Here is a 23,234-nt window from a genome sequence, read left to right as displayed (position 1 = left end):
CCTTGATCACTTAGCATAAAACTCGACTAATCACTCTTCGTGGGATCAACCCTTACTTGCACTACTACATTTATATTTTTAGAAGTAAGGTTTTATTTTTGGGTGCTCGCGACAGCACGCCAAATTTTGGCGCCGTTGCATGTTGTCTTCTTCCACGTGGTCCCCACAAATCTCTTCTTTAATTCCATGGTCATCCACGCATCTTTTCTCTCCTTTTCTTCCTTTTGCTTTAACTTTTTATTTATTTGCTTGGCTTGGCTAGAATTGATTGGATGATTATGAAAAGGCTCAAAGTAAAGAAATTTCCATATCTGAAAACTTCCTAAAATAAATCGCATCAGATCCACATCAGAATGTCAACTTCAAGCCCAATTTCGACCTTGATTCATCTGGTATCTCTCAAAACGCAAAACATAAAAGTTGTAGATATTTTTCTTGGCGTTCCACAGCATCTTGAATCATCTCAATCAGAGATTTTATGAGATAGTTATGTCCAGATTACGAACTGATGTCAAATCTGTCCAAAATCGCCCAATTAGCTTTGTTTTGCATTTAATGCCTCAATTTGCATCCTAAATCAAAATATAAGAATAATGAGTACATTTAGGTATTAAATAAGTATAAGAGATTAAATATTAAGGGGAAAAGTACGACATTGGCAACAGCGCCAAAATTTGGCGTGCGACAGCGAGCACCCAAAAATAAAAACATTACTTCTAAAATATATGTAGTAGTGCAAGTAAGGGTCGATCCCACGAAGAGTGATTAGTCGAGTTTTACGCTAACTGATCAAGGATGGGAGGGGGGTTTTGAGTATGACAATAAAAATAATAAGTAAAATAAAAATATAAAGGAAAAGAACAACCATTGGTCTTAGTCAACTTCCACCGTCAAAATCTGGCAACTGATCATCGATGCAAATATATATCAATTCATACTTGAATATTCACCGTTGGAACTGTTTTCCTATCTCTCCTTAGTCGTAGTTAATTAGAAGACAAGCGCTCTAATTAACCCTAACTACTAAACAACCTAAGACAAGCGCTATAGGTTTAATCTAGTAGCAGCTTTAAGAATTAGAGAGATCGATGAAGTGAAACAACACAAGCACAAGCGGTTGCATTTTATTTCGTCAAATGTTCTTCCTAAGATTTAATAATCAATGAGAAGCAGCAAATCATTAAATCTTAGTTGCTTCATAGATTGGAGGGATCAAACAATTACGGATTTGATGTCCAACCCAGCAATAGATTGCAACGAATAACAAACTAGTAGACTTCCTAGGATTTAATGATCGCCAGCGCAGAAACTCAGTCAAATCATTAAATAAACTAGTTGGCTACTAGTGGGCTTCCTAGGATTTAATGATCGCCAGCGCAGAAACTCAGTCAAATCATTAAATAAACTAGTTGGCCTCCTAGGATTTAATGATCGCCAGCGCAGAAACTCAGTCAAATCATTAAATCTTAGTTGTTAAACGAGACAATCATAAAAATAAGTATAGAAGAACATCTGATACTCAAAGCATAAATTGAACAATAAAAACAAATTAGATCTCACAGTTTTATTGATTCCGAGGCTTCCGTTTCCTTCGACCAAAGTTTAGAGAAGAGGGGAGAAGATGGAAGAAGATAGAAGAGGTAAGGTAGAAGGTGTGTTGTCTTTTGGTCTCATGGTTCCCCCCTTTTATACACGTTTCAGCCCATATGCTAGAAGCCTAGGAAATCTCCTAAAGAAAGATATTGTAAATACTATCCTAAAATAACAATACACAAATCTACTAATTAAGGAAAATATTAAACATAAAATAAAGGCTAGGATAACTAGGAAGGTGATGATTTCAATGGGGACTTTTGTTGCCATATGCTTTATTGATTCTTTCCTTGTTCCTGTCCCCACAAATCAGCCAAGTATGGAGAGAAAATCAATTTGTCTTGTCATGGAAAGAGATGCTCATTTCATGTTGTCTTCTTCCACGTGGTCCCCACAAATCTCTTCTTTAATTCCATGATCCTCCACGCATCTTTTCTCTCCTTTTCTTCCTTTTGCTTTAACTTTTTATTTATTGCTTGGCCTGGCTGGAATTGATTGGATGATTATGAAAAGGCTCAAAGTAAAGAAATTTCCATATCTGAAAACTTCCTAAAATAAATCGCATCAGATCCACATCAGAACGTCAACTTCAAGCTCGATTTCGACCTTGATTCATCTGGTATCTCTCAAAACGCAAAACATAAAAGTTGTAGATCTTTTTCTTGGCGTTCCACAGCATCTTGAATCATCTCAATCGGAGCTTTATGAGAGAGTTATGCCCAGATTACGAACTGATGTCAAATCTGTCCAAAATCGCCCAATTAGCTTTGTTTTGTATTTAATGCCTCAATTTGCATCCTAAATCAAAATATAAGAATAATGAGTACATTTAGGCATTAAATAAGTATAAGAGATTAAATATTAAGGGGAAAAATACGACATTTTACATTCTCATCATTTCACAGCTTTAGAGTAACGCGCCGCTACGCGCGTGCCATTATATTATATTGCATTGGTGTGGACGGGTCGTTACAATAAGCGTTGAATGTTGCACATTCAAGCTCCTTAACTTGCATATATCAATTCCTTAACATTGTTATTTGTTTGATTTTATATTGTTTTATTGTTTTCAGGTTTTAAATAAACATACAATTAAACCATTATTACTTTGAAAGGGTTACAATGATTTATCTTGTTGTTTTTCAATTTTATTTCTTATTTTGTATTGCTAAAGGACTAGCAAAATGTAAGTTTGGAGATGTGATAAGCGTTGAATGTTGCACATTCAAGCTCCTTAACTTACATATATCAATTCCTTAGCATTGTTATTTATTTGATTTTGTGTTATTTTATTGTTTTCATGTTTTAAATAAACATGCAATTAATTCCATTGATTTTGGGCTTAAAGCACACTTTGAGAAGACCTAGAAGATATGTTTAAGCTTAATCAATCATAATAGAAGATCTATATGATGTGGTTAAGTTTAATCATATCAAGAAAATGATTAAATCGGAATTTTTCCAATAACAGTCAAAATCGAATTGGATTCAAATTTGGATTCTACACATGTCTCAGTATTTTGATCATAACTTTCTGCTCAAGTTTTAGATTGTAATAAAATTGAAGGCGTTAGAAAGCTAATAAAAATTGAAATAAATATGTCAGAAATAAATTTTTCCAAATTCTGACATTTTCTATGCCAAAATCGTAACACAATAAAAGACTGCAAATCTAGACAAATTTGGAATAGAAAACGTCAGAATTAGGAAAAACATCTTTTTGACATATTTGTTTCATTTTTTATTAGCTTTTCAACACAACCAATTTAATTGCAATCTGAAACTTGAGCAGAAAGTTATGATCAAAATACTGAGATGTGTACAGAATCCAAATTTGAATCCAATCCGATTTTAACTCTTATTGGAGAAATTTCGATTTAATCATTTCCTTGATTTGATTAAATTTAACCAAATCATATAGGTCTTCTATTATGATTGTTTAAGCTTAAACATATCTTCTAGGTCTTCTCAAAGTATGCTTTAAGCCCAAAATCAATGGAATTAATTGCATGTTATTTAAAACTTGAAAACAATAAAACAACACAAAATCAAACAAATAACAATGCTAAGGAATTGATATATACAAGTTAAGGAGCTTGAATGTGCAACATTCAACGCTTATCAGAAGCCTTACTTGCTAATAAGACCTGGGCCTTTTATCCTTACCATTTGCATAGACATGTCATTATAAACAAGTGGGTATACAAAATCAAACAACTTGTTGATAGCTCAATTGACAGATTTAAAGCTCACCTAGTTGCCAAAGGATTTGAGCAGAAAAATGGGGTGGACTACTCTGAGACATTTAGCCAGTTATTAAATCCTCAACTGTCCTAATTGTACTAGCATTGGTTGTCCACTTTGATTGGCCCATCAAACAGCTCTATATCTCCAATGCCTTCTTGCATGGCACCTTGATGGAAGAGGTCTACATGGAGCAACCTCAGGGATTTCGTGATGCTACTCATCCTGATTTTGTGTGTAAATCACACAAGTCCATTTATGGACTCAAACAGGCTCCCCGAGCCTGGTTCCACTGCCTCTCTACTACTCTCCTGGAGCTTGGATTCATTCCCTCTCTTGTTGATTCCTCAATCTTTCTTTTTATACACGATGACATTAAAAAAATTTTGTTGGTTTATGTCGATGACATCCTTGTCACAGGTAATAGACCCTCAGTCATTCAGTCTCTCACTCTCATGCTGCAAACTCAGTTCCCAATCAAAGACCTTGGCAACATTGGTTTCTTCCTTGGCATCAAGGCCACCTGCACTGCTGATTCTCTCCACTTATCTCGGGCCAAGTATATTGCAGACTTGCTGCATCGCACCCACATGTTAGGAGCCAAGCCCAATGCCTCTCCCTGCTCCTCTGCGACCAAGCTGTCCAAATTTGATGGTGATCTGCTCCTGCTCCCTGACCCAACCGAGTATAGGCAAGTGGTGGGAGCTCTCCAGTATTGTACCCTTACACGACCTGACATCTCCTTCTCAGTCAATCAATTGTGCCAACATATGCACAATCCTTCCTCTACACATTGGTCAGCTGCGAAACGTGTACTCAGATATTTGAAATGTACTCCTGAACATGGCCTTCTGCTTTCCAAGGGATCCCTGCATCTCCAATCCTTTTATGACTCGGATTGGGCTGGCAATTCTGATGATCGATGATCCACCTGTAGTTTTTGTAACTTTCTTGGTAATAGCTAAATCTATGGAGTGCCAAGAAATAGAGCGTTGTCTCTTAGTCCAATATCGAGGTAGAGTATCGATCCTTGGCTCTCACTACAGCTGAGCTTTTCTAGATCCACATGTTGTTCAAATAATTACGCGTGTACCTCCCTACTCCTCCTATATTATGGTGTGACAGCGTGAGCGCCCTTGCCCTGGCCTCATACCCTGTGTATCATGCCCGCACCAAGCACATTAAAGTAGATTACCACCTCATTCTTGAAAAGGTTCTCAACGGTGATATTGTGCTCAAATTTATCTCCACTATAGACCAACCTGCTGACATCTTCACTAAAGACTTATCATCAGCTCACTTTGCTCAACTGCGTGCCAACCTCAGGGTTCTTCCCTTCTCCCTTCCCTTGTGAGGGAATGTTAGAGTTTCCCTTGTAGATGCCCATACTGCTGCAAATCCCATGAACCCAATCACAAGTTATGCCCATACTACAAATCCTATGAATCACACTACAAGTCACCACACTACAAGTCATTCCCATACTACAAGCCATACTGCATATCCCATGGTTCACAAAATACAGCAGTGATAGGAACACCTCACCTCTATAATCAACACTATTATTTTACTCATGTACACCTCTATATATAAGGTGTGTTGCACACCTATGTATAATTTAAGCAAACCCTTCATACTGTTTAGATTGTTTTCAGTTTTGTGATAATCAAATAGCTATTCAAATATCCACTAATCTAGTTTTTCATGAATTTACTAAGCATAAATGTTGAAGTAGAATGCCATTTTGTTCATGATAATTTAGTCAATAAAAAGATCGTTATTCCTTATGTGAAGTCAGAAGATCAATTGGCAGTGTTATTCATCAAAGCTCTTGGTCATGGATGAGTTTGCATATATTTGCTCCAAGTTGGGATGATATGATATAGATTCTCTAACTTGAAGGATAGTGTTAGAATAGTAGTTTAATCTTTTATATATATATATATATGATTGTTTTAGTGGTCTATCTCGTTTAGGAGTTTGATAAAATGTATCTTGCTGATAGACTTTGTGTTCATGTTGAAATGTAATCTCCTTCCTAAAAATAATAAATGAAAGTGTGGGTATCTGATAAGAAATAAGCCCACAATTTATTTTCTCAACAATACTAATTAATTGGCATCTTGATCGACTGAATCGAATATTATGAAACATGCGCGCCTTATATATATAATTATAAGAAGTAAACAGTTTTTCATGAAAACTTGTTCTAGTAAGCTATAGACTTATATCTCCAGAATTCCATGTCAATCTAATATTATTCACCTTGAAGTATCTTGCAAATAGAGCAACATAGAAAAAAGAAAAAGAAAAAAGTATTGTAAAAATATGATGAAAAATGTAGATAATTTCTGGCTTTGTCAGTTCAAACTACAGAAATTAATCCGTTTGACGATATCTCATATATAGCATGCGTTGTACTGTGTCCACAGATACAAGCGTGAAAAAAAGGGGAAGCACCGTCAAACAAAAAGAGGCACTATCTGAAGAGGCACCATTAAAAAGTTTTCTTGATGTTTTGGTAATCCAATCCCAACTATGTGATGAGTTTCTTAAACCCAAAGCATAAACACTTGAATCTGCAAAGTTATTATAGCATGAAGTTAGAGATCGATGTTCCAATTAATGGCAAGTAATTAAATGCTTAACAAAATAAAACTGTTTTTATTCAAGTGAAGCTAAAATAGTGTCTTCTTACCTTGAATTTATTGAAATGATAGGACAGATAGAAGCTAGGCAGAGTTATATCTCTAGAACAATATCTGCAACCAATGAACATATATCTCATCAATGCCACATTTTTTGTGCGCATGTTCTTTTTGTGTGTTTTGAAAAGCTTTTGGGTCTGAATTTATGCAAATTAACTAAAAGTGGTATATCCTTACATTCAGAATCTGTCTTAACCCATTTGCATCCGCCATTGCTCTTCTCCTGCCTTTCATCATCATTTTCCCTCTTCAGCATCTCTTTGTCCTCTATATATCTCTTCATTGATGATGGCCGAGAATAATTTTGAGGGTCGTTCATCTTCTTGTGAAGCATTATTCTCAAAAGCTGCAAGTCAACATGATGACAAATTAAGAAGGATGGATTAGAGAAAAAATTCACAAATTAAAAGGGTGTATATATATATATATATATATATACCTTCTCCATTGTTGACTCTTGAAGTGTATCTCTTAAACTGGGTGCTGGCGTGAACCCACTTGAACAAATAAACATCTTCTTGAGAAGGAAAGATATTGATTTCTTCCCAATGGCTTTCTTGTTATTGTCTGAGCAAATGTCTTTACATTTACCAAGTATGACACTGATTGTACGGTCGATATCTTCATCTCTATGGTCGTCGGAATCGCTGCAAAGTGCATTGCTAATTCTTCGATCAACCTCCAAGCTTGACGGGCAATTAAGGAATCTATCCAACGGAAGATCAGCAATACTTTCCTTAATCTCCACGTTTGGTTTACGTGACAAGAGCTTTGTCAACTCCTTTTGTAGCTTTCCAACTTCTTCTGGAGTAAAATCTAATATTTCTCTCGATGAAGATGGATCGTCTTGAGTATTTTGGCTTTTTGGATTTTGATCTTTCAAATCATTGTTTCCAAAAGTTCCAATTGCTAGCAAGCCATGAGGCCAGTCATTGAATTCTTCACGAGGCTCTTGTTTCACATGATGATCTACACGTTCAATATTAGAATGAGATCATTTTTACTGATCATGGTCAAGGATCATTTAATTTTATCAGATAAGACCAAGAAAATCACTAAATATGCACACACACACAAAAAAAAAAAAAAAAAAAATGTAAAATGTAGCAATTAAATAGGAATTTGTATAGACAAAAAGGGTATCCTTGCAATTCCCTGGAAAATCTTATTATCATGTAGGGTAATTTTTTAAGGGTCTAGATTTAATTTTACTTTCTCTATCTTTCTCATGAAACACTTAAAATTAAATATGGACTCTTAACAAAATTACAGTACAACTGCTGTAATTTTATTTTTTTATTTTTTTAACCGCACGTAAATCAAATCCCAATTTTAAAAACGGTGTTATGTTACAAGTAAAGAGCTGACCATGGGTTTACATGATCTAAAAGCGGCCCAGGTTATTCCTTGGGCTTAGATCTCTCAAAATTTAAAAAACTCTGTTAAAAAAATAATATTTTTATTATAAGGTGAATTTCAAATATATATATATATATATATATATATATATATTTCCCCCAAAAAAAAAAAATATAATTTTTTTATCCACATCAAAATTTCTGATTCCACTCCTAATCCAAGGGCTACTATTATTTGATCAGAAGTCAAGAGAAAAGATTTGCAGTTCCTATTAAGAGGACAGGACGGACAAAACGGTCCAAACTGATGATCACATGTCAAGCACGTTTGGAAGTGTCTTTCAGATGGTAGACTACATGTTTTCCTCAAAGAACAAACTATTTTTTATTTTTTTATTTTTTGTGAAGCCCATGGGATCTGATAATTAATTACGACTCACCGGAATGGCAAATATGATAAGATAAAGAATATATATATATATTTGGAAGATTTTTATAGCAAATCACACGGTATGGACATTTTTATTTTTGAAAAATGCTATGATATTTACAATTTTTATTACAAGTTCATTTAAAAGCTGAAGTGGTAATTCATAATTAATAAAACAATTAAGAGAAATTAATAAATTAAATTTTTTGCTTAATTAATTATGAACTGTCACGATCGACATCTCGTAAATAACTTTTTAGCCCAACTGAATTTTTTCATAAACAATGAGCTGAGGTAGCTTAACCTTGAGGCAAATGACATAAAATTTGATGCAAACTTTACGTCGACATCTTTGACCCAAGTGTCTCCTATTCTGATCGATTAATGCTCCTTGAATTGACTATTTTATTTATTGTTAAGTACTTAATCAAAGCATAGATTTGACTTGGTTTAGAACTTGAGTCGTTGACTTAAAATCTTGTTCCGATCGACTAGCTTCTTATATATATATATTGACTATCTTTTTGCGTCGTGATTAAATTTTAATCAATTTTGATGTAGATCAAATCCACACTTAGATTCGGATCCAGATCCGACCCATTAACATGTACACGTTCTCACCCACAACAAAAGGTAATTACTTTTTCATGCATGCTGAATTGGATGAATCATGATCAAATCAAATACAGATCGAGAGTGGATCTGAATCCTAATCCTAACCCTAATCCGGATAGCTTGATCATAACGAAACATTTTGTATGAGGAAGTAAATTATAAGAATGTAAATTAACACAAAGCCATTGATGGATCGAGAAGGAAAAAGCTTACGAGTGGCTGAAGCTGTTTGTGCTCTTTTGCTTCCTTGTTTCCCGACGTTAAGCTTATTTTGCATCCAACTAAAAAGCTGCAGCAATGGTCAAACAAATGAAATCTATCAGTTTAAGAAGAATAATCTCTATTCATTTTACGTGGGTGTGAGCTAAATCAACTGCACTAATTAACCAACCATTCTATATTTCTGTGTTTCTCTCATGCAGAGACAAACTTAATTACCTTCATTTTCGCAACAGATCGAATAGTGAGCTCTTTGAAAACTGAGGTGCTCAAGGCTAATCTTAAAAGGCAATGAGAATGGAGCTTTGGGAGTTTAAAAAAATTGAAGATGGGGTTTTGCTGAATTTGATGGGCAAGCTGATCGAGAGAGTCTATTTTCGATTGGTTCGAGTTCCCAAGAGACGGTTTTTTAATTACCACTCTATACCTTTGTGTTGAAACTTTCTTCTCTAATATATATAAAGCCCATAGCCCCCACGAGCATAAAGACATTCTCTTCCAATTTATAATGCATGTGTACACGTATAAAATATACGGCTGATCATGGACGAGGATTAATCTGGAGCATCTTCTGTATGTACCTAGGAGCTAGCCCTTGTGTCACCACTCGATCTCATCCATTAGATCATAAAGTACTGGCCGGATCGGAGTTATTGGGACATTTTTCAAGAAAAATCAATCTCAATACATCTGTTATCGAAAGGTGATTGGGGTGACACGAGGGGTGCCAAAAATGGTGGTACAAAACTTCCTCGACGACCACTAGTTTTAATGTTATATATTTCTGTGCTTCTCACTGTTTGCTTTAATTTTTAATACGTTACATAAGTTTTTCACGACTCTTCTTCCTCGACCTTTTACCGCATAAACTTGCATTGGCCGTACCGTGAGTCATCTCACTTCACTTCTCTCTATGATATATGCTCAATTAACACATGTAGTAGTACGTACTCTCTCGTTAGTTAATTTGCTTAGAAGAAAATTAATAATATGTGGAGTAATGGGCAGGATGGGCAACAACGACTCGGAATTAAGCAGAATAAACTAAATTATAGAAGAAATCAATTTGAATAAAGTAAAGGGTACGGTGTAAAGGTATGGATGGGGTCATGCACAGGGCTAACAGGGAGGAACGCCTGAGCAAAAAAATTTAATGTTCGCATAGAAATGTCCCTCACTGACCGAACCGGCTACTGAATTTCAACCGCCCCGACCAGTTGTAGGGCACGTTCAATCCTTCTGAACCGGGGCCTTTAATCTTATGAATTCGAAGAACTTTTGTCACAAAGATAAAGAGGAATCTGATGCGATCATGTCTTTTTTCTTTCATTTTAAACCAAAATATTTACATTAATTGCTTTGGGGTATTGATAATTGATTTTCCAAAACCTCATGTAATTTCCTGGAATTAAACTATGTAAACACATGTACATGGCGGCTTAGTATTGGAGTACACGTAATAAGATACGTTATCGTCCCGAGAGATTAATGTTGTATTCATATATATTATTCATGACCATATATGCACCGTCACAGAAAATACAGCAAACCCAAGTAATTAAGTTTCTTGACAAATCTTGTTGAAACATAGACAGATCTAAGTGGACGGATCTCTCTTTACAAGAGAACCAGGAGATTTTGAGGAACTACAATTTTGAGCAGAAAAGTCTCATTTTTAAGCTTTTCAAAATGTGGTTTTGATGAGCTTTTTCAGAGTATAAGTTGTTTTATCAAACCAACCCATTTTTGCTTGGCACAACTTTTTATATATATACTAAAAGAAATTTTTAAGTACTTAAACACAATCTCAAATAGGTTCTGAGATGGCACGAGCAGTCATGCCAACTACCATGTGGACGGCGCTCAAATTCAACTATGTACACCGAGAAAAGTAATTATTGTCTTGATATGAACCGTACTAATTAATATTAAAGCTTCTAAGAAACTCATAAACATGGACTACATACATGATACAACCACCACTAAACTTGACTAGAAAACCAGCTAAAATCTTCTCTACCTGCGTAAGTTCAACTCAATGCTAATTAATTACTAGACAATACCCTCTTTTCAAGGGCTAACCTTCAAAGTTTGGTGCCATATGCCACCAAAAGCGTATATATCTCCCAATTTGTGTAACATCCACTCATGTAAGCAACTAACTAAAATTTCGTTCATTGCACACTTGTTATTGGACTACCTTGTTGAAACACCAATCCAAATTAAGGGTTTAGTGAGAACAAGAAAGCAAGTTATACCTTCCCAAGGACTTAGGGCATGCACATGGTAATTGACCAAAAAAAAAGTCATTGTTTGAGAAAACTGTTTTTTTTAAAAAAAATAAAAATAAAAAAATAAAAACATCAACAAATAATTCAAAACACAAAACAGTCATAAAAATTACAAACTGCTTTTACCTTTATCTGATGTCAAAACATTTTTTAAAAAAAAAATACAAAAAACACTTTGTAAAAAGCATTATCAAATCTCAATATTTAAAATAAAAAATAAAAAATAAAAAAAATACAAAGAACACTTTGTAAAAAGCATTATCAAATCTCAATATTAATTTACCATGGGCACCACCGCCAAATCACGTGGGTCCCTGCCATACATGCTTTGAATGGGGGTATCAAACGGCGCAAGTGGGCTAGGTTATGCTAAGAAGAAGAAGAAGAAAAAAAAATAGTGGATTAGGTTATGGCAGTTGGCTACGTGTCACGACAAAGTGACTCCCATCATCTTATGTCGGACCTACACGTGTACCAAAGGGGTCGGGTTGACTTCTACAGCGATCAGGATTATTCTCTAGTACCCAAACACCCGATTGGTCTGTAATGCACCCTTTTCCCGTATGGGGCCCCACATATATGCAGCTACAACAACCATCTAGCTCTTAGATTTCTGCATCTAACTCTCTCTTCAACATAAGTGCCACCTTTTTTGTTTTTAATTCAATTTTCTGCTTTCAAGATTCCCTCTCCATCGCTCAAGCATGATTGGACTATTCTATTATAAATAGTATCTTAGGCAAACCATGATAATTAAAATGAGCATAAGCACATTTTACTTGGTTAATTGTTCTGCTTCATCACTCTCATCGCAGAAAATACCAAAAAACAAAGGTTTCGTACAGAAAGAATTTACCCACTGGTGTGGACTGTGGACCACTTAAACAATTAGCGGACATGCAAAAAAGCGCCGCCTCCAAGCAAGGTAAGCCACGCAAATATGTTTTCACATGTAATTGGGGGATTAAGGATGTTTAACAACTCAATGAGCTACGTGTAAATATGTGACAACGCAACTCTGATCAAATTATCAGAAAAGATATCCTAAATACCTAACGTCATTGGGCTCGTCACGGCAATCTTAAAAGTTTTTCTTCTTTTTTTTCTTTTTTCTTTTTTTCAGAATTGAAAACTCCTCGAGATGGAGGTGAAAAGAGTCCAAAAGAAATAAAGAATGGTCACTCCCACCAAGATGCAACTTTTGAGGAAAAAAGAATAGAAGCCATGTGAATTACCGCATCTACTAGATGTCTAGGGTTTAGGAATCAAAGAAGCGATGGGGTAGACTTACCATTTCTGGAATGTGGTACACTTCAATTTCCTTAGATAAACTAAAGATCTTGTATGATGTGGACCTCTATCTTCCATGAACGTGGTGGCCATCATGGTTTGACTAGCTCACCTTTCATTGGATCTTCAGCAAATTAATAATAATTAAGTATCTTGCATTAAGGTTAAGCAAATGTTTCGTCTTGCAACCAGGTCCTTCAAAACCTCAAAAATCAGCATAATAATATCTTACCAACATGTGAATAATAAATTATGGCCTCTCTGTCTCTCAAACACAAAGAGAAAGCCACCATTCTTGGCCACGAATTAGGAACTTGTTATCCTTTCTTTCATTGAGCGGGCAATCCTGTATTAATCATCAATCTACGCTGTATTTTTTGAAATCTCACACGTACAGCTGTGATAATGCCCATAGCCAGTAGCTTTTGAACTACACTCTCTCCACAATATAAATTCAAGCAACTTCCAAGACTAATGGCACATTTAATTATAGATATGGTGTAGCATAAATTATCATTAGATTTTGGATGGATTACTATTAAATTTTGAATCCAACATGTCAAAAAGTGTATACTAGACATTTTTCTTAATTCTACAGTCTCTAAACCAAAAGAAAAGAACCAAAAAAATGAAGCAATCACAATACCGTTTAAGCCCTATATGGATTAGGAAAATGCTAAAGATACTATCCTTTTTACTACAATGCTTCTACACACTGACATGGCATCATCCTACATGGAAACTACTACAACAACTTAACATTTTCATTTTCACGATAGTTTTTTTATTAACAAAATTAGGTATTAAAAAAATTGAAGAAAAAAAAAAAACAAAAACCCAAACGCCCCCTTCTCTGTATCTTCATCTCCCCAAATCCCAACCCCCAACAAATCAAAATTTACCTTTACTTCTGAGGCAGTTGTTTGATGAAGAATGGACCATCTACATAATAAACATCAGGAGGGGGGAGAAAAACTATGAGAAGCCCCAAGTTGTTGAACATGCCAGAAAGAAGAGTCTAAAACTTAATCTGAAAAATGGAACAGCCCACATGGCATAGCGTACCAAAACAAAATAAAAATGATTAAATGCACATTCTTGGAGGTTGCAGCCCAACAATGGAGCTATGAAAAGCTAATGAACAAGCAGATAGTACATTAATTACAATGCCTATATTTTACAGCATAAGATTGTAATATTAACAAGCGCGCAAATTTTTTCTTTCCTCTACTCTTTTTCTCTTGAAGGGGGCAGGGGAGGGGAGCTGTAATAGTTAAAGTAGTTTTTAGACCCCATTACACAGGGTTGATATAACTAAGACTAGGAAAAAATACACATATCCTCAAATTATCACCTCATTGTCAATATCCCCCTCCCCCAAACTACCATTTGTGTCGATGTTTCCCCTAAACTACCAAAAAAATATCAATGTCAAAAAAATACACATATCCTCAAATTATCACCTCACTGTCAATATCCCCCTCCCCCAAACTACCATTTGTGTCGATGTTTCCCCTGAACTACCAAAAAAATATCAATGTCCCCCCAAAATTATCAAAAAGACAAAAATGACCATAAAGTTTTTCGATATGACAAAAATATACTTAGAAATTCGAACAAAAACAAAATAAAAAACAATTAAAGAAAAAAAAAATAAAATATATATTTAAAATAAAGGAAAAAATAAAAACGTTATTTTTTTGTTTTGGTTTTAGATTTTCTTTTACAATTTTTAGTTTTTTCTTTTATATAATTTTAAGATTTTTTTTAAAAATATATATATATAGATATATGAAGGGTAATTTTGTGATTAGGGTGGACATTGACATTTTTTTGTAATTTAGAGATAACATTGACACAATTGGTAGTTTAAGGGAGCCATTGACAATGAGGTGGTAGTTTAAGTGGTATATGTGTACTTGTCTCAAAACTATAATATTTTAGCACATTGATGATTTTGGAGTGGTAGACACAATAGTTCAACAAGATTACATTTACCTCTATCATATCGAAAGCTGTAAAGGAAATTAGGAATTTCCAAGCCAACCAGCATGCATACAAAGTTAGCTAGATGCATAACCACATGCATGTACAATAAGAGAGACAAATAAGAGTTATCTTGGCTTCTCTCATTACTCTGAGCACTAATAAACCATGCCAACAAGTCAAAGTCCTAGTAATCTCAATCAGTTTAAGTTCCAATAAATGCAGATTCACTGACTATCACATGTCCATGACCGGGCTCTTGAACTTAAATGACTGACTCAATCTCCACCTACCACATTTTCAGATTATGTTCTAAAAAATGAATTGTCAGCATCATATTCTCATATGAGAACTCAACATCACATCTTCTGATTAAAATAAGATCATCTTTTGGCCCAAAAAAATTAAAAAAAAAAACTCCTTAATTGAGATTAACTACCAATCTCCTTTTCTTGTTTGTTTGATTTTTAGCGGATAAGAAACTACTAGATAATTACCAATGAGAACTGAATCAAACTTGGTTACTTATGTACAAGGTACCTCATACCAGGAAAAAAATAATAGTAGCAAATACAGAGTTAGCAATCTGCATCGACTTGCTTTAATTTAGAAGTGCTTGCCCAAATAAAAGTAGAAGCTTGAGGACTGTTATGCCTAGATAGCCAGAACAATGGAATTTATGTATCACCTGACATTTCAAGATTCTTAAAATAACCTATAGATCCCACTGACAAGTCCGTATTTAGTATTTATATCACAAGAACCTAAAAGGTTTCAAAGAGGACTTCTTTACAACTTTTAGCAACAGATGGCTTAACCACCATTAAGGAAATGGCAGTCCAGTTATCTAATTTTGGAAAATTATATAAGACAGAAGAGACTTGTACCAGTTACAGTTCGTCATGTTCAGTAGCTCCTCCACCTGTTAAAAGAAAATACAGCAACCAAAGTAAATACAAAAAAATTCTTTTGAAAGCAAAATGCACTGCAGAAGTATGAAGTATTAGACATTTGTTAACATACACGAGGGTCTTATGGAAGTCAAGGCCTTCTAGTTTCAGTTCACCAAATTGATGTTCATATCCGCACATTGAACCTTCTTCTCTTCCCCATACAAGCAAGACCTAATCATCCATTTCATTGTTGATATCGTACATTGGACATTAAGATTTGGAATCTCAATTTTTAATTGTTGATATCGTACAAGCAAGACCTAATCATCCATTTCATTGTTGATATCGCACATTAAGATTTGGAATGTTAGTTCTACAATATCAATTTTTAATTTGCTCTCGCTTATCTTCAACAAACAAAGCTTCAGAACTGGCAAAAGAAATGGAGCTACCAGAATAAAAAGGAGGGTAAAATGACTGTTATTACGATCAAAGTTCATCATTTGGAATGTTAGTTCTACAATATCAATTTTTAATTTGCTCTCGCTTATCTTCAACAAACAAAGCTTCAGAACTGGGGAAAGAAATGGAGCTACCAGAATAAAAAGGAGGGTAAAATTACTGTTATTACGATCAAAGTTCATCATTTCATATATTCAGATTCACAGATCGACAAAATATCAGCATACGGATCGCATATACAAGTTTGAAGCAAAAGTTAGTCACAATCCGATATCCCATGCTATATCACTCAAAAAGTTGACAAATTTTACATAAGATAACAAGTAAAGAACAGATATTGTCTTTTAGTTTACATACAAGAGCAAAAGCATCCCACCGCATCCAATACTCCAATGCAATGCTCTTTTTCTTTCTTTTTTTTCCTCTTCTGAAGAAACTTATCAGTTCTCTTCATGTACACTGCACAAATTTAGTGAACACATACCTAAACCTTATAAATAAAGATCCCACATCTACTCCCCCCATGGTTAATCATTCCCTCCTAAGAACCCCGGTTCCCTGTATGGGATGACTGCAGTAAACCTGTGGTCTAGTTCCAATTTTTCTTTTTTATCATTAAGTTACACATGCACCCAATATTAAGTTTTAAACACAACCTCATCCTTCACCTTGTTCTTACAAGGGGAAGAAGCGCCAGTTGAGCTAAGGCATACTGGCTTTCATTTCATCACATCATTGTGTGTTGTGGAAAGATGGCAATTGAATATGCACCAAATTTCAAGGGGTAAAGTGTAATTTCACCCTGTGTAAAAAGAATAGATGTCTTTCCATATTGATTGGAAAAAAGAGAATGGGATTTTACCTGCAAACACGTCTTTAAAGAAGAACAAGATTTCTCTTTGAGCTGATTGAGTAGAATCTGAACCATGAACACAATTCTTTTCCGAATCTAGACCACACATTGCTCGGATGCTGGATATAAAAGCAGAACTTATAATTAAGAACCGGCAAAGAACTATATAACCAATGATATCATGACATTTACTAGTTCATTCAATGGACCATATATTTGTAAGACAAGAACGAGAAAGACAGAAAAACAGGTACAAGTACACACATTAAAATGAGAACATACCTGTGAGGATGAGTAATCTTAGCCTTGTGCGCATCAGTTGGCCCAATTAGAGCACGCCAATCAGCAATAGCATTTTCCTTCTCCAAAACCATAACCAACACTGGACCACTGATAAAATTGAGTCAGAGAGAGAGAGCAACCATAGGATGAATCAATCCCATCACAGAAGCAACTTCACCATGCAGAGTAAAGATCAAAGTCAAAACACAATATGATGAGAGCCGTATAGAAACCCAACCTCAATATGATGAGAGCTACATCAATGTTGGTATAAAGGGTATAGAAAGGCAGAGGCAGGGCTCATGACAGGGACTTCTTCTGGATGAAAACTTCAGAAGAACTCAAAAGCCCAAACAAGGATGCTCTTATAAGCTTCAAAAAGTCATGGTACAAAAATGAATAGTTTGATGCATTGGATACACGTACTGCCATCAGTCAACTAATTAGTGAAGACAACAGTTAATGCATAACTATGGTTTTCATAATTTTCAGTGTATCAACCACTTTCATGGGTAAAAAAATTAAAAAATTTAAAAAAAATTTAAAAAAAAAAAAAAGAGAGTACATTTATGCCATATTATCAGCATGGTTGCTTTTGTGCGTTATATAATTAACTATGAAACAGATGTGAAGAAGAAAACTAAGGACAGAAAAATTGAACTTGCTTCAATCCAGCAGTTTCCTAAATAGCAGCAATGCAGACAACTAATATGGAGCTTTCCAAAGAATAAATACCAACACTGGTTAAGCAGTTAAGTTAATCCACTCAAGAACCAATTTCATGAGCTCAATTCTGATTTGAAAAAGATCTGAAGAAGAAAACTAAGGACATAAAAATTGAACTTGCTTAATTCCAGCAGATTACTAAATAGCAGCAATGCAGACAACTAATATGGAGCTTTCCAAAGAATAAATACCAACACTGGTTAAGCAGTTAGGTTAATCCACTCAAGAACCAATTTCATGGGCTCAACTCTGACTTGGGAAAAAAAAAAAAAACTTAATAAAAACAACATGCAACAATCATAAAAATAGAACAGATACCTCGTTATATATTTGACAAGGCTAGAATAGAAGCTCTTTGTAGAATGTTCAGCATAAAAGCTTGCTGCACTGTCCTCATCAAGTTGAACAATCGTTTCCTTGAGAATGCTGAAACCAGACCCCAAAATGGCATTCTTTATCCTATCAGTGTAATTGCCGATCACTCCGTCTGGTTTTATCATAGCCAATGTTTTCTCCATCTGTGTACTTCCATTGCTTGAAGACCTATTTTTCTCCGAGCATCACATAGCAGGCCAGTAAGACACACACACACACAACCAAAAAAAAGAAGAAGAAGAAGAAGAAGAGAAACAAAGAAGTTGAGGAAAATACAAGTAATTCACAATTTTCTTGTAAGAAAAAGTTCAGATGAAGGTAGACACGGAATACTGAATGCTAATTAATCCACATTATATATTCTCTTTCACATTTGTCTTTCAAAAAATAAAAACAAAAAAGAAGAAGAAGTTGAGGAAAATACAAGTCATTCACAATTTTCTGGTAAGAAAAATTTCATATGAAGGTAGACACGGAATACTGAATGCTAATGAATCACAATTATAGCATTTTCACATTTTTCTTTCGTTCTTTGGGGTTCCTTAGCAACTAAACGGAGAAGTACTTAAATTTCTCTATATTGATTGTAAATGACTGAAATTGTTGATATTCTTTCCCTAAGAAGTATCCTGTGCTTTGGTGGTTCATAAATTTTCTTAGATCAATATAACACTTCTGTGCTTATTCTCAAGCTCATGAGCTACAATTTTTTAGCAACCGAACTGAGCATAAAACATCAAACAAAGCAAATTTAAGCCGACTATATACGAACTTTAAGGATGTAAAATTCAAAATGGTATTTTTGTTTCCTTACCCCCGAGCTTTCTCAGCAACCAAGCAAGGCAATTAGTATTAGTTAAAAGAAATTGAAAACCCTAGCTTTGTTTACCTGCAAGAAAAAGGCACAGAGACCAGAAGGAAGAAGAATAGAAATCTCGCAAGGAACGGAACAATGCGAAACGTCATTTGAAGGGTCAAACTGCAACAAAGGAAAAAAATAATAATTAGATAGATTCAATCAAAATACAAAATTAACAATTCCAAAAGTGCTCAAAACTAACGACAATTAATTAACATATTACGACCTTCGTATTCTTAACGCTTTGTTTGTTTGCTATGAAAATGGAGGAAAATAAACGAAAATAGTATAAATGCGCTTACTAAGCCAATTAGTGGTGCTTTTTGATTATCTGGATTAGTTAAGAGGAGTTTTTTTATAATTATCATTAGTTTTGGCTGTTTCTCGCAGTTACTCGGCAACCAAACGGGTAATACCTGCGATTGTGGGGGAGAAAAACCATAAGCAAGAGAACGATAGCTTTTGTCATGCTTAAGAGGAGGGCGGGAAAATGGAATGTGCGTGAGATTTTAGGTGAGAGTTGAGATAATATACGAGGATAGAGAGACAGAGAGAGAAGAAAGTATCTGGGTTGATTAGTAACGATTCAATGAGATTTATTATTTTGAAAAATATGTTACAATTTTATATAATTGTAAATCATCGTGTTAGAACTAAATTTTGAAAAGTGTGTTGAAATATTAAATCTCCAAATTTTATGTAGTTGGAAATTGTGTGGCAGGATATAAGACCTTTTTTGAACAATTATGATATAAATTTGTATAAAGAACTAAAAAAAAAAAAATGTTTTTCTTACATAAAAAAGATTGTGGATCCTAAGGCCTTGTTTGATATGCTGGAATTGAATCAAAATTATTAAAAATTCTGACATAATTTTGTTTTTATTTTTTCTAAAAATAAAAAATAAAAAATAAAAACCAAAAATTTATGAATTGTTGTGAGTGGCCACCCACCCACAAAAGGACTCGAGGGTGGTGTGGCCACCCTCGGTGCCATCAAGGTAGGCCTTGGCCACCTCCGATAGGCACCGAGGGTGTCTGCAGCCACCCCCGACGTGAATCGGAGGCATCGAGCCACCTCTAAATTCACTCGGAGTACCTCAGGGGTCCACCATGGGGTATTCCAAGGGTGGTGCGGCCACATCCGAATTATTCTATGGGTGGCCGGCCACCCACAACAATTCAACCTTTTTTTGTTTTTAATTTTTAATTCTTATTTTTTCAAAAGTTGAAGGGTTAAAATAAAATAAAAAAATGAGATTCATCTCATTTTTTGAAGGAATGAGTATTCTTCTTTGTAAAGGAATGAGAATAACTATTCCTACAAATAGACCTCTACCAAACAAAAGAATAACTATTCTATAGGAATAATCATTCCATTCCAAGGGTTCCGCGAACCAAACGATGCCTAAATCAATAACCTTAAGTTGCTAGTCAGTGATGCCATTTACTATAGGTACCCTAAACCCCTGCAGGCTCGCTTAGGCCCAGCAAAGCCCATTACCATCATGCCAAACAAAGTCCATCTACTCTTAAGTTGGGCTATGCTCGATAGGTTAGCCCTTTCTTGAGAAAATCTCCAATCGATTGTTGCATGCCCAACAAACAATGGCAAAGGGGCCATCGATGAACGATGGGACCACTGTTGTGAGTTTTAATGAGTACTTGCAAGCACACGAATCGTTTGCAATATAGTGTGTGCAAGTGCGAGGTCGAATCCACAGGGAAATGGTTAAAAATTAGTGTCTTGTCTAATCAATCTCATTTTAACCTAGTTCCAAAGGTTTGAGGGTTGAAAAAGAACAAAAACACTTAGCAAAGAGATGAAGTGAAATATGCAAATAAAAAAAGGAACTAAGGCTAAGGAATCTACCAAACCAAATCCAACAACTCACACTCTTGGTTCCCACTTGAACACCCAAAGAACATTAAGTTTTGGATGTCATTCAAATTTCTTAACCACAAACTCTAGAACCATTAAATGAATCCAACTCAAAGATAAATCACAAAGAGTACCCATTTGAAATCAAATCATCCAATGTATGCATTCAATGAACAAATCACAATGGATATCATCATTCAAACCGATAAAACAATGTATTCATCGGTTGAAACACATTAAATGTCATATATCTACCATCAACCACATTCATTGCAAAAGATAAATCATTAAATGAATGGAATTTGAACAACAAATATGATATAGCATTAAATGTGTAAGTAGTATAACAAAAGTGTGAGTGTCATCACTGGAAAGGTTTCATCCTCAACCTTAGTTGAGGTTATTAGCCTTCCATGACTAAGAACACCACAAGAAAATGAAGAGCAAACATGGAAATAAAAGAAAAGCTTTACAAAGAGAAAGTGTCTAAGAACAAAAGCTACTGAGATAAACTACAAAATGCACGAAATTAAACCTATCTACTGTTCTCTGAACTCCCTTAACAAGGAGGCATGGCTATGGCTTTATAGAATGAAATTAGGGGCTAGAAACCCATGTAAAATTACTCCTCTAACCCCCTCTAGGGTTCCTCTCTTGCTAGAGACAACCAAGGTCACGAAACCAGCATGTTCTGCTGCGAAAATCAGAGGGAGAACTGCTTTTTGTCATGGAGACGCTCCTGATTGGGTGTTCTGGCGCGCTTCTGCAAAAGCAAGTTCTAGGAAATTTCAATCGATCGACTTCGGGCGAAATTTCGATCAATTGACTTTTCAGGACTTCCAAATTTTCATGTATTTCCATATGAAATTTTTGTCATTCCTCTCTTATTGACCTATAAAACACAAGAACAAAAAAACTAACAAAAACATCAGAAAATAGCAAGGCTAAAGGTCTAATTAATGTAAATCAAGTGGTTCAAATATACAATATTTGGTACTCATCAACCACTCCGGCAATCATACTAAGGAAAGTGCTTGCAGGCCACCAAGCTTACACTGGATCCCTTTCATCCCAAGTTTATGCCCCAATTAGTCGAGACCATAAAATGAAGGATATCCCTAATTTACCATTTTGCCTATTTAAACTCAACTTAGTAAGGTAAGTGAAAAATTGAATTGACTTCTAAAAATAAAGTGTGTGCATAAGTGTCAACAAAAATTAAAGCACAGTGGAAAGTAAATGACACACAGATTTTTGTTGACGAAGTGGAAACTCAGTTAAGAGAAAAACCACTCCGGGGCAGCCAAACCCAGGAATTTCACTATTCAGAAGACATAGCTAGATACAAGACAATAACACTCACATGTACCGATGCAGTGGTCGTACCTTGATCTCTGACGTGTAACCCAACACGAACGCTTCCCAACCAGGTTCACCTACCTGAAGGGGTCTTCAATGGAACTCCTTACCTTAGAGCCGACCTCTAAGATAGACTTCGGTTTACAGCACAGCACACTTGTAAAACGACTTCAGAGGGATTGATGACTTCTCTAAGCTCTAATGGAATTCACACCGAATTCTTGCAGTTCTCAGTGCTCAGGGGCCTCTATTTATAGGCTGGGAGCTCAAATGAGTGTCAAGCAAAATATACCTGGGCACTGTCCGGACGGTGGACATGGGCCGTCTGGACAGACAACTGTGCGACAAGATTTTCTGAAAATTTCGCGGAGAAATCTTTCCTGTTTAAGGGCATCGTCCGGACAGGATGGCACGTCGTCCGGACGGTCGCACGTCCACTGCAAGTAATTTCCTTATAAGGCTTTCAAGCGTCCGTACCATGGGGGATGAGCGTCCGGATGGCTATTTTTCAACATGCAATTTCCATATCTGCAATGCGTGCGTCCAGACCATGATAGACAATCGTCCGGACGGTTGAAGTCGAATCAACAATTTCCTTCTTTGATGCACGCGCGTCCAGACCATAGCTGTCAGACGTCCAGGCGGTCATATTTGAATTGCGATTCTTGCCTTATGGAGACGCGAGTCCGGACGGGATACCACATCGTCCGAACGATTGATTGATCTTCCATTTCTTGGAACTCGGAAAGAAATAAGAAACTGATCGAGCACTGGGGGGCGTCCGGACATGCTGCTAAAACGTCCGGACGG

The 23,234-nt window shown here is 35.5% G+C and overlaps 2 protein-coding genes across 6 annotated transcripts; both read right to left on the bottom strand.

Annotated features, from left to right (window-relative positions):
- Positions 1–6,108: 6,108 nt before the first annotated feature.
- On the bottom strand, positions 6,109–9,992 carry LOC133865047 (protein DEEPER ROOTING 1-like). The gene is made up of 6 exons (XM_062301517.1): positions 9,387–9,992; positions 9,162–9,237; positions 6,985–7,514; positions 6,723–6,891; positions 6,536–6,599; positions 6,109–6,416 (listed from the first exon to the last, which is right to left on the bottom strand). Exons 1-5 carry the CDS (start codon positions 9,657–9,659, stop codon positions 6,580–6,582), a joined length of 1,068 nt encoding a protein of 355 aa, XP_062157501.1. The 5' UTR covers positions 9,660–9,992; the 3' UTR covers positions 6,109–6,416; positions 6,536–6,579.
- Positions 9,993–13,413: 3,421 nt separating this feature from the next.
- Positions 13,414–19,756, bottom strand: LOC133864420 (probable nucleoside diphosphate kinase 5). Of its 5 annotated transcripts, XR_009899507.1 has the most exons (8): positions 19,601–19,756; positions 19,215–19,304; positions 18,269–18,493; positions 17,225–17,332; positions 16,952–17,061; positions 15,758–15,858; positions 15,622–15,656; positions 13,414–13,690 (listed from the first exon to the last, which is right to left on the bottom strand). XR_009899507.1 is itself a non-coding variant. In XM_062300752.1 (7 exons), exons 1-6 carry the CDS (start codon positions 19,651–19,653, stop codon positions 15,625–15,627), a joined length of 618 nt encoding a protein of 205 aa, XP_062156736.1. In that variant the 5' UTR covers positions 19,654–19,756; the 3' UTR covers positions 13,418–13,690; positions 15,622–15,624. The 5 variants fall into 5 exon arrangements, 2 of the variants coding, with proteins under 2 accessions (XP_062156736.1, XP_062156735.1); XM_062300752.1 differs by lacking the exon at positions 15,758–15,858 and having other exon boundaries at positions 13,418–13,690; XR_009899506.1 differs by lacking the exon at positions 13,414–13,690 and having other exon boundaries at positions 15,362–15,656.
- Positions 19,757–23,234: the final 3,478 nt, after the last annotated feature.

Source organism: Alnus glutinosa, chromosome 3 (assembly GCF_958979055.1).
Source record: "Alnus glutinosa chromosome 3, dhAlnGlut1.1, whole genome shotgun sequence".
In the NCBI taxonomy this organism is placed as follows: domain Eukaryota; kingdom Viridiplantae; phylum Streptophyta; class Magnoliopsida; order Fagales; family Betulaceae; genus Alnus; species Alnus glutinosa.
The sequence above is the reverse complement of the archived record's forward strand: the minus strand, read 5'-3'. Positions and strand labels throughout refer to the sequence as shown.

What these genes read in the sequence shown, in the direction of transcription:
- LOC133865047 (XM_062301517.1), bottom strand. Translation starts at nt 9,659, where the DNA reads ATGTCTTTATGCTCGTGGGGGCTATGGGCTTTATATATATTAGAGAAG. An exon ending in ACAAACAGCTTCAGCCACTC is followed by an intron (nt 7,515 to 9,161) that starts GTAAGCTTTTTC and finishes TTGAACGTGTAG; the next exon opens with ATCATCATGTGAAACAAGAG. An exon ending in GGTTAAGACAGATTCTGAAT is followed by an intron (nt 6,600 to 6,722) that starts GTAAGGATATAC and finishes CATTGGTTGCAG; the next exon opens with ATATTGTTCTAGAGATATAA.
- LOC133864420 (XM_062300752.1), bottom strand. Translation starts at nt 19,653, where the DNA reads ATGACAAAAGCTATCGTTCTCTTGCTTATGGTTTTTCTCCCCCACAAT. An exon ending in AAGATTACTCATCCTCACAG is followed by an intron (nt 17,062 to 17,224) that starts GTATGTTCTCAT and finishes TTTTATATCCAG; the next exon opens with CATCCGAGCAATGTGTGGTC. An exon ending in CTTTAAAGACGTGTTTGCAG is followed by an intron (nt 15,657 to 16,951) that starts GTAAAATCCCAT and finishes TTCTTTTAACAG; the next exon opens with GTGGAGGAGCTACTGAACAT.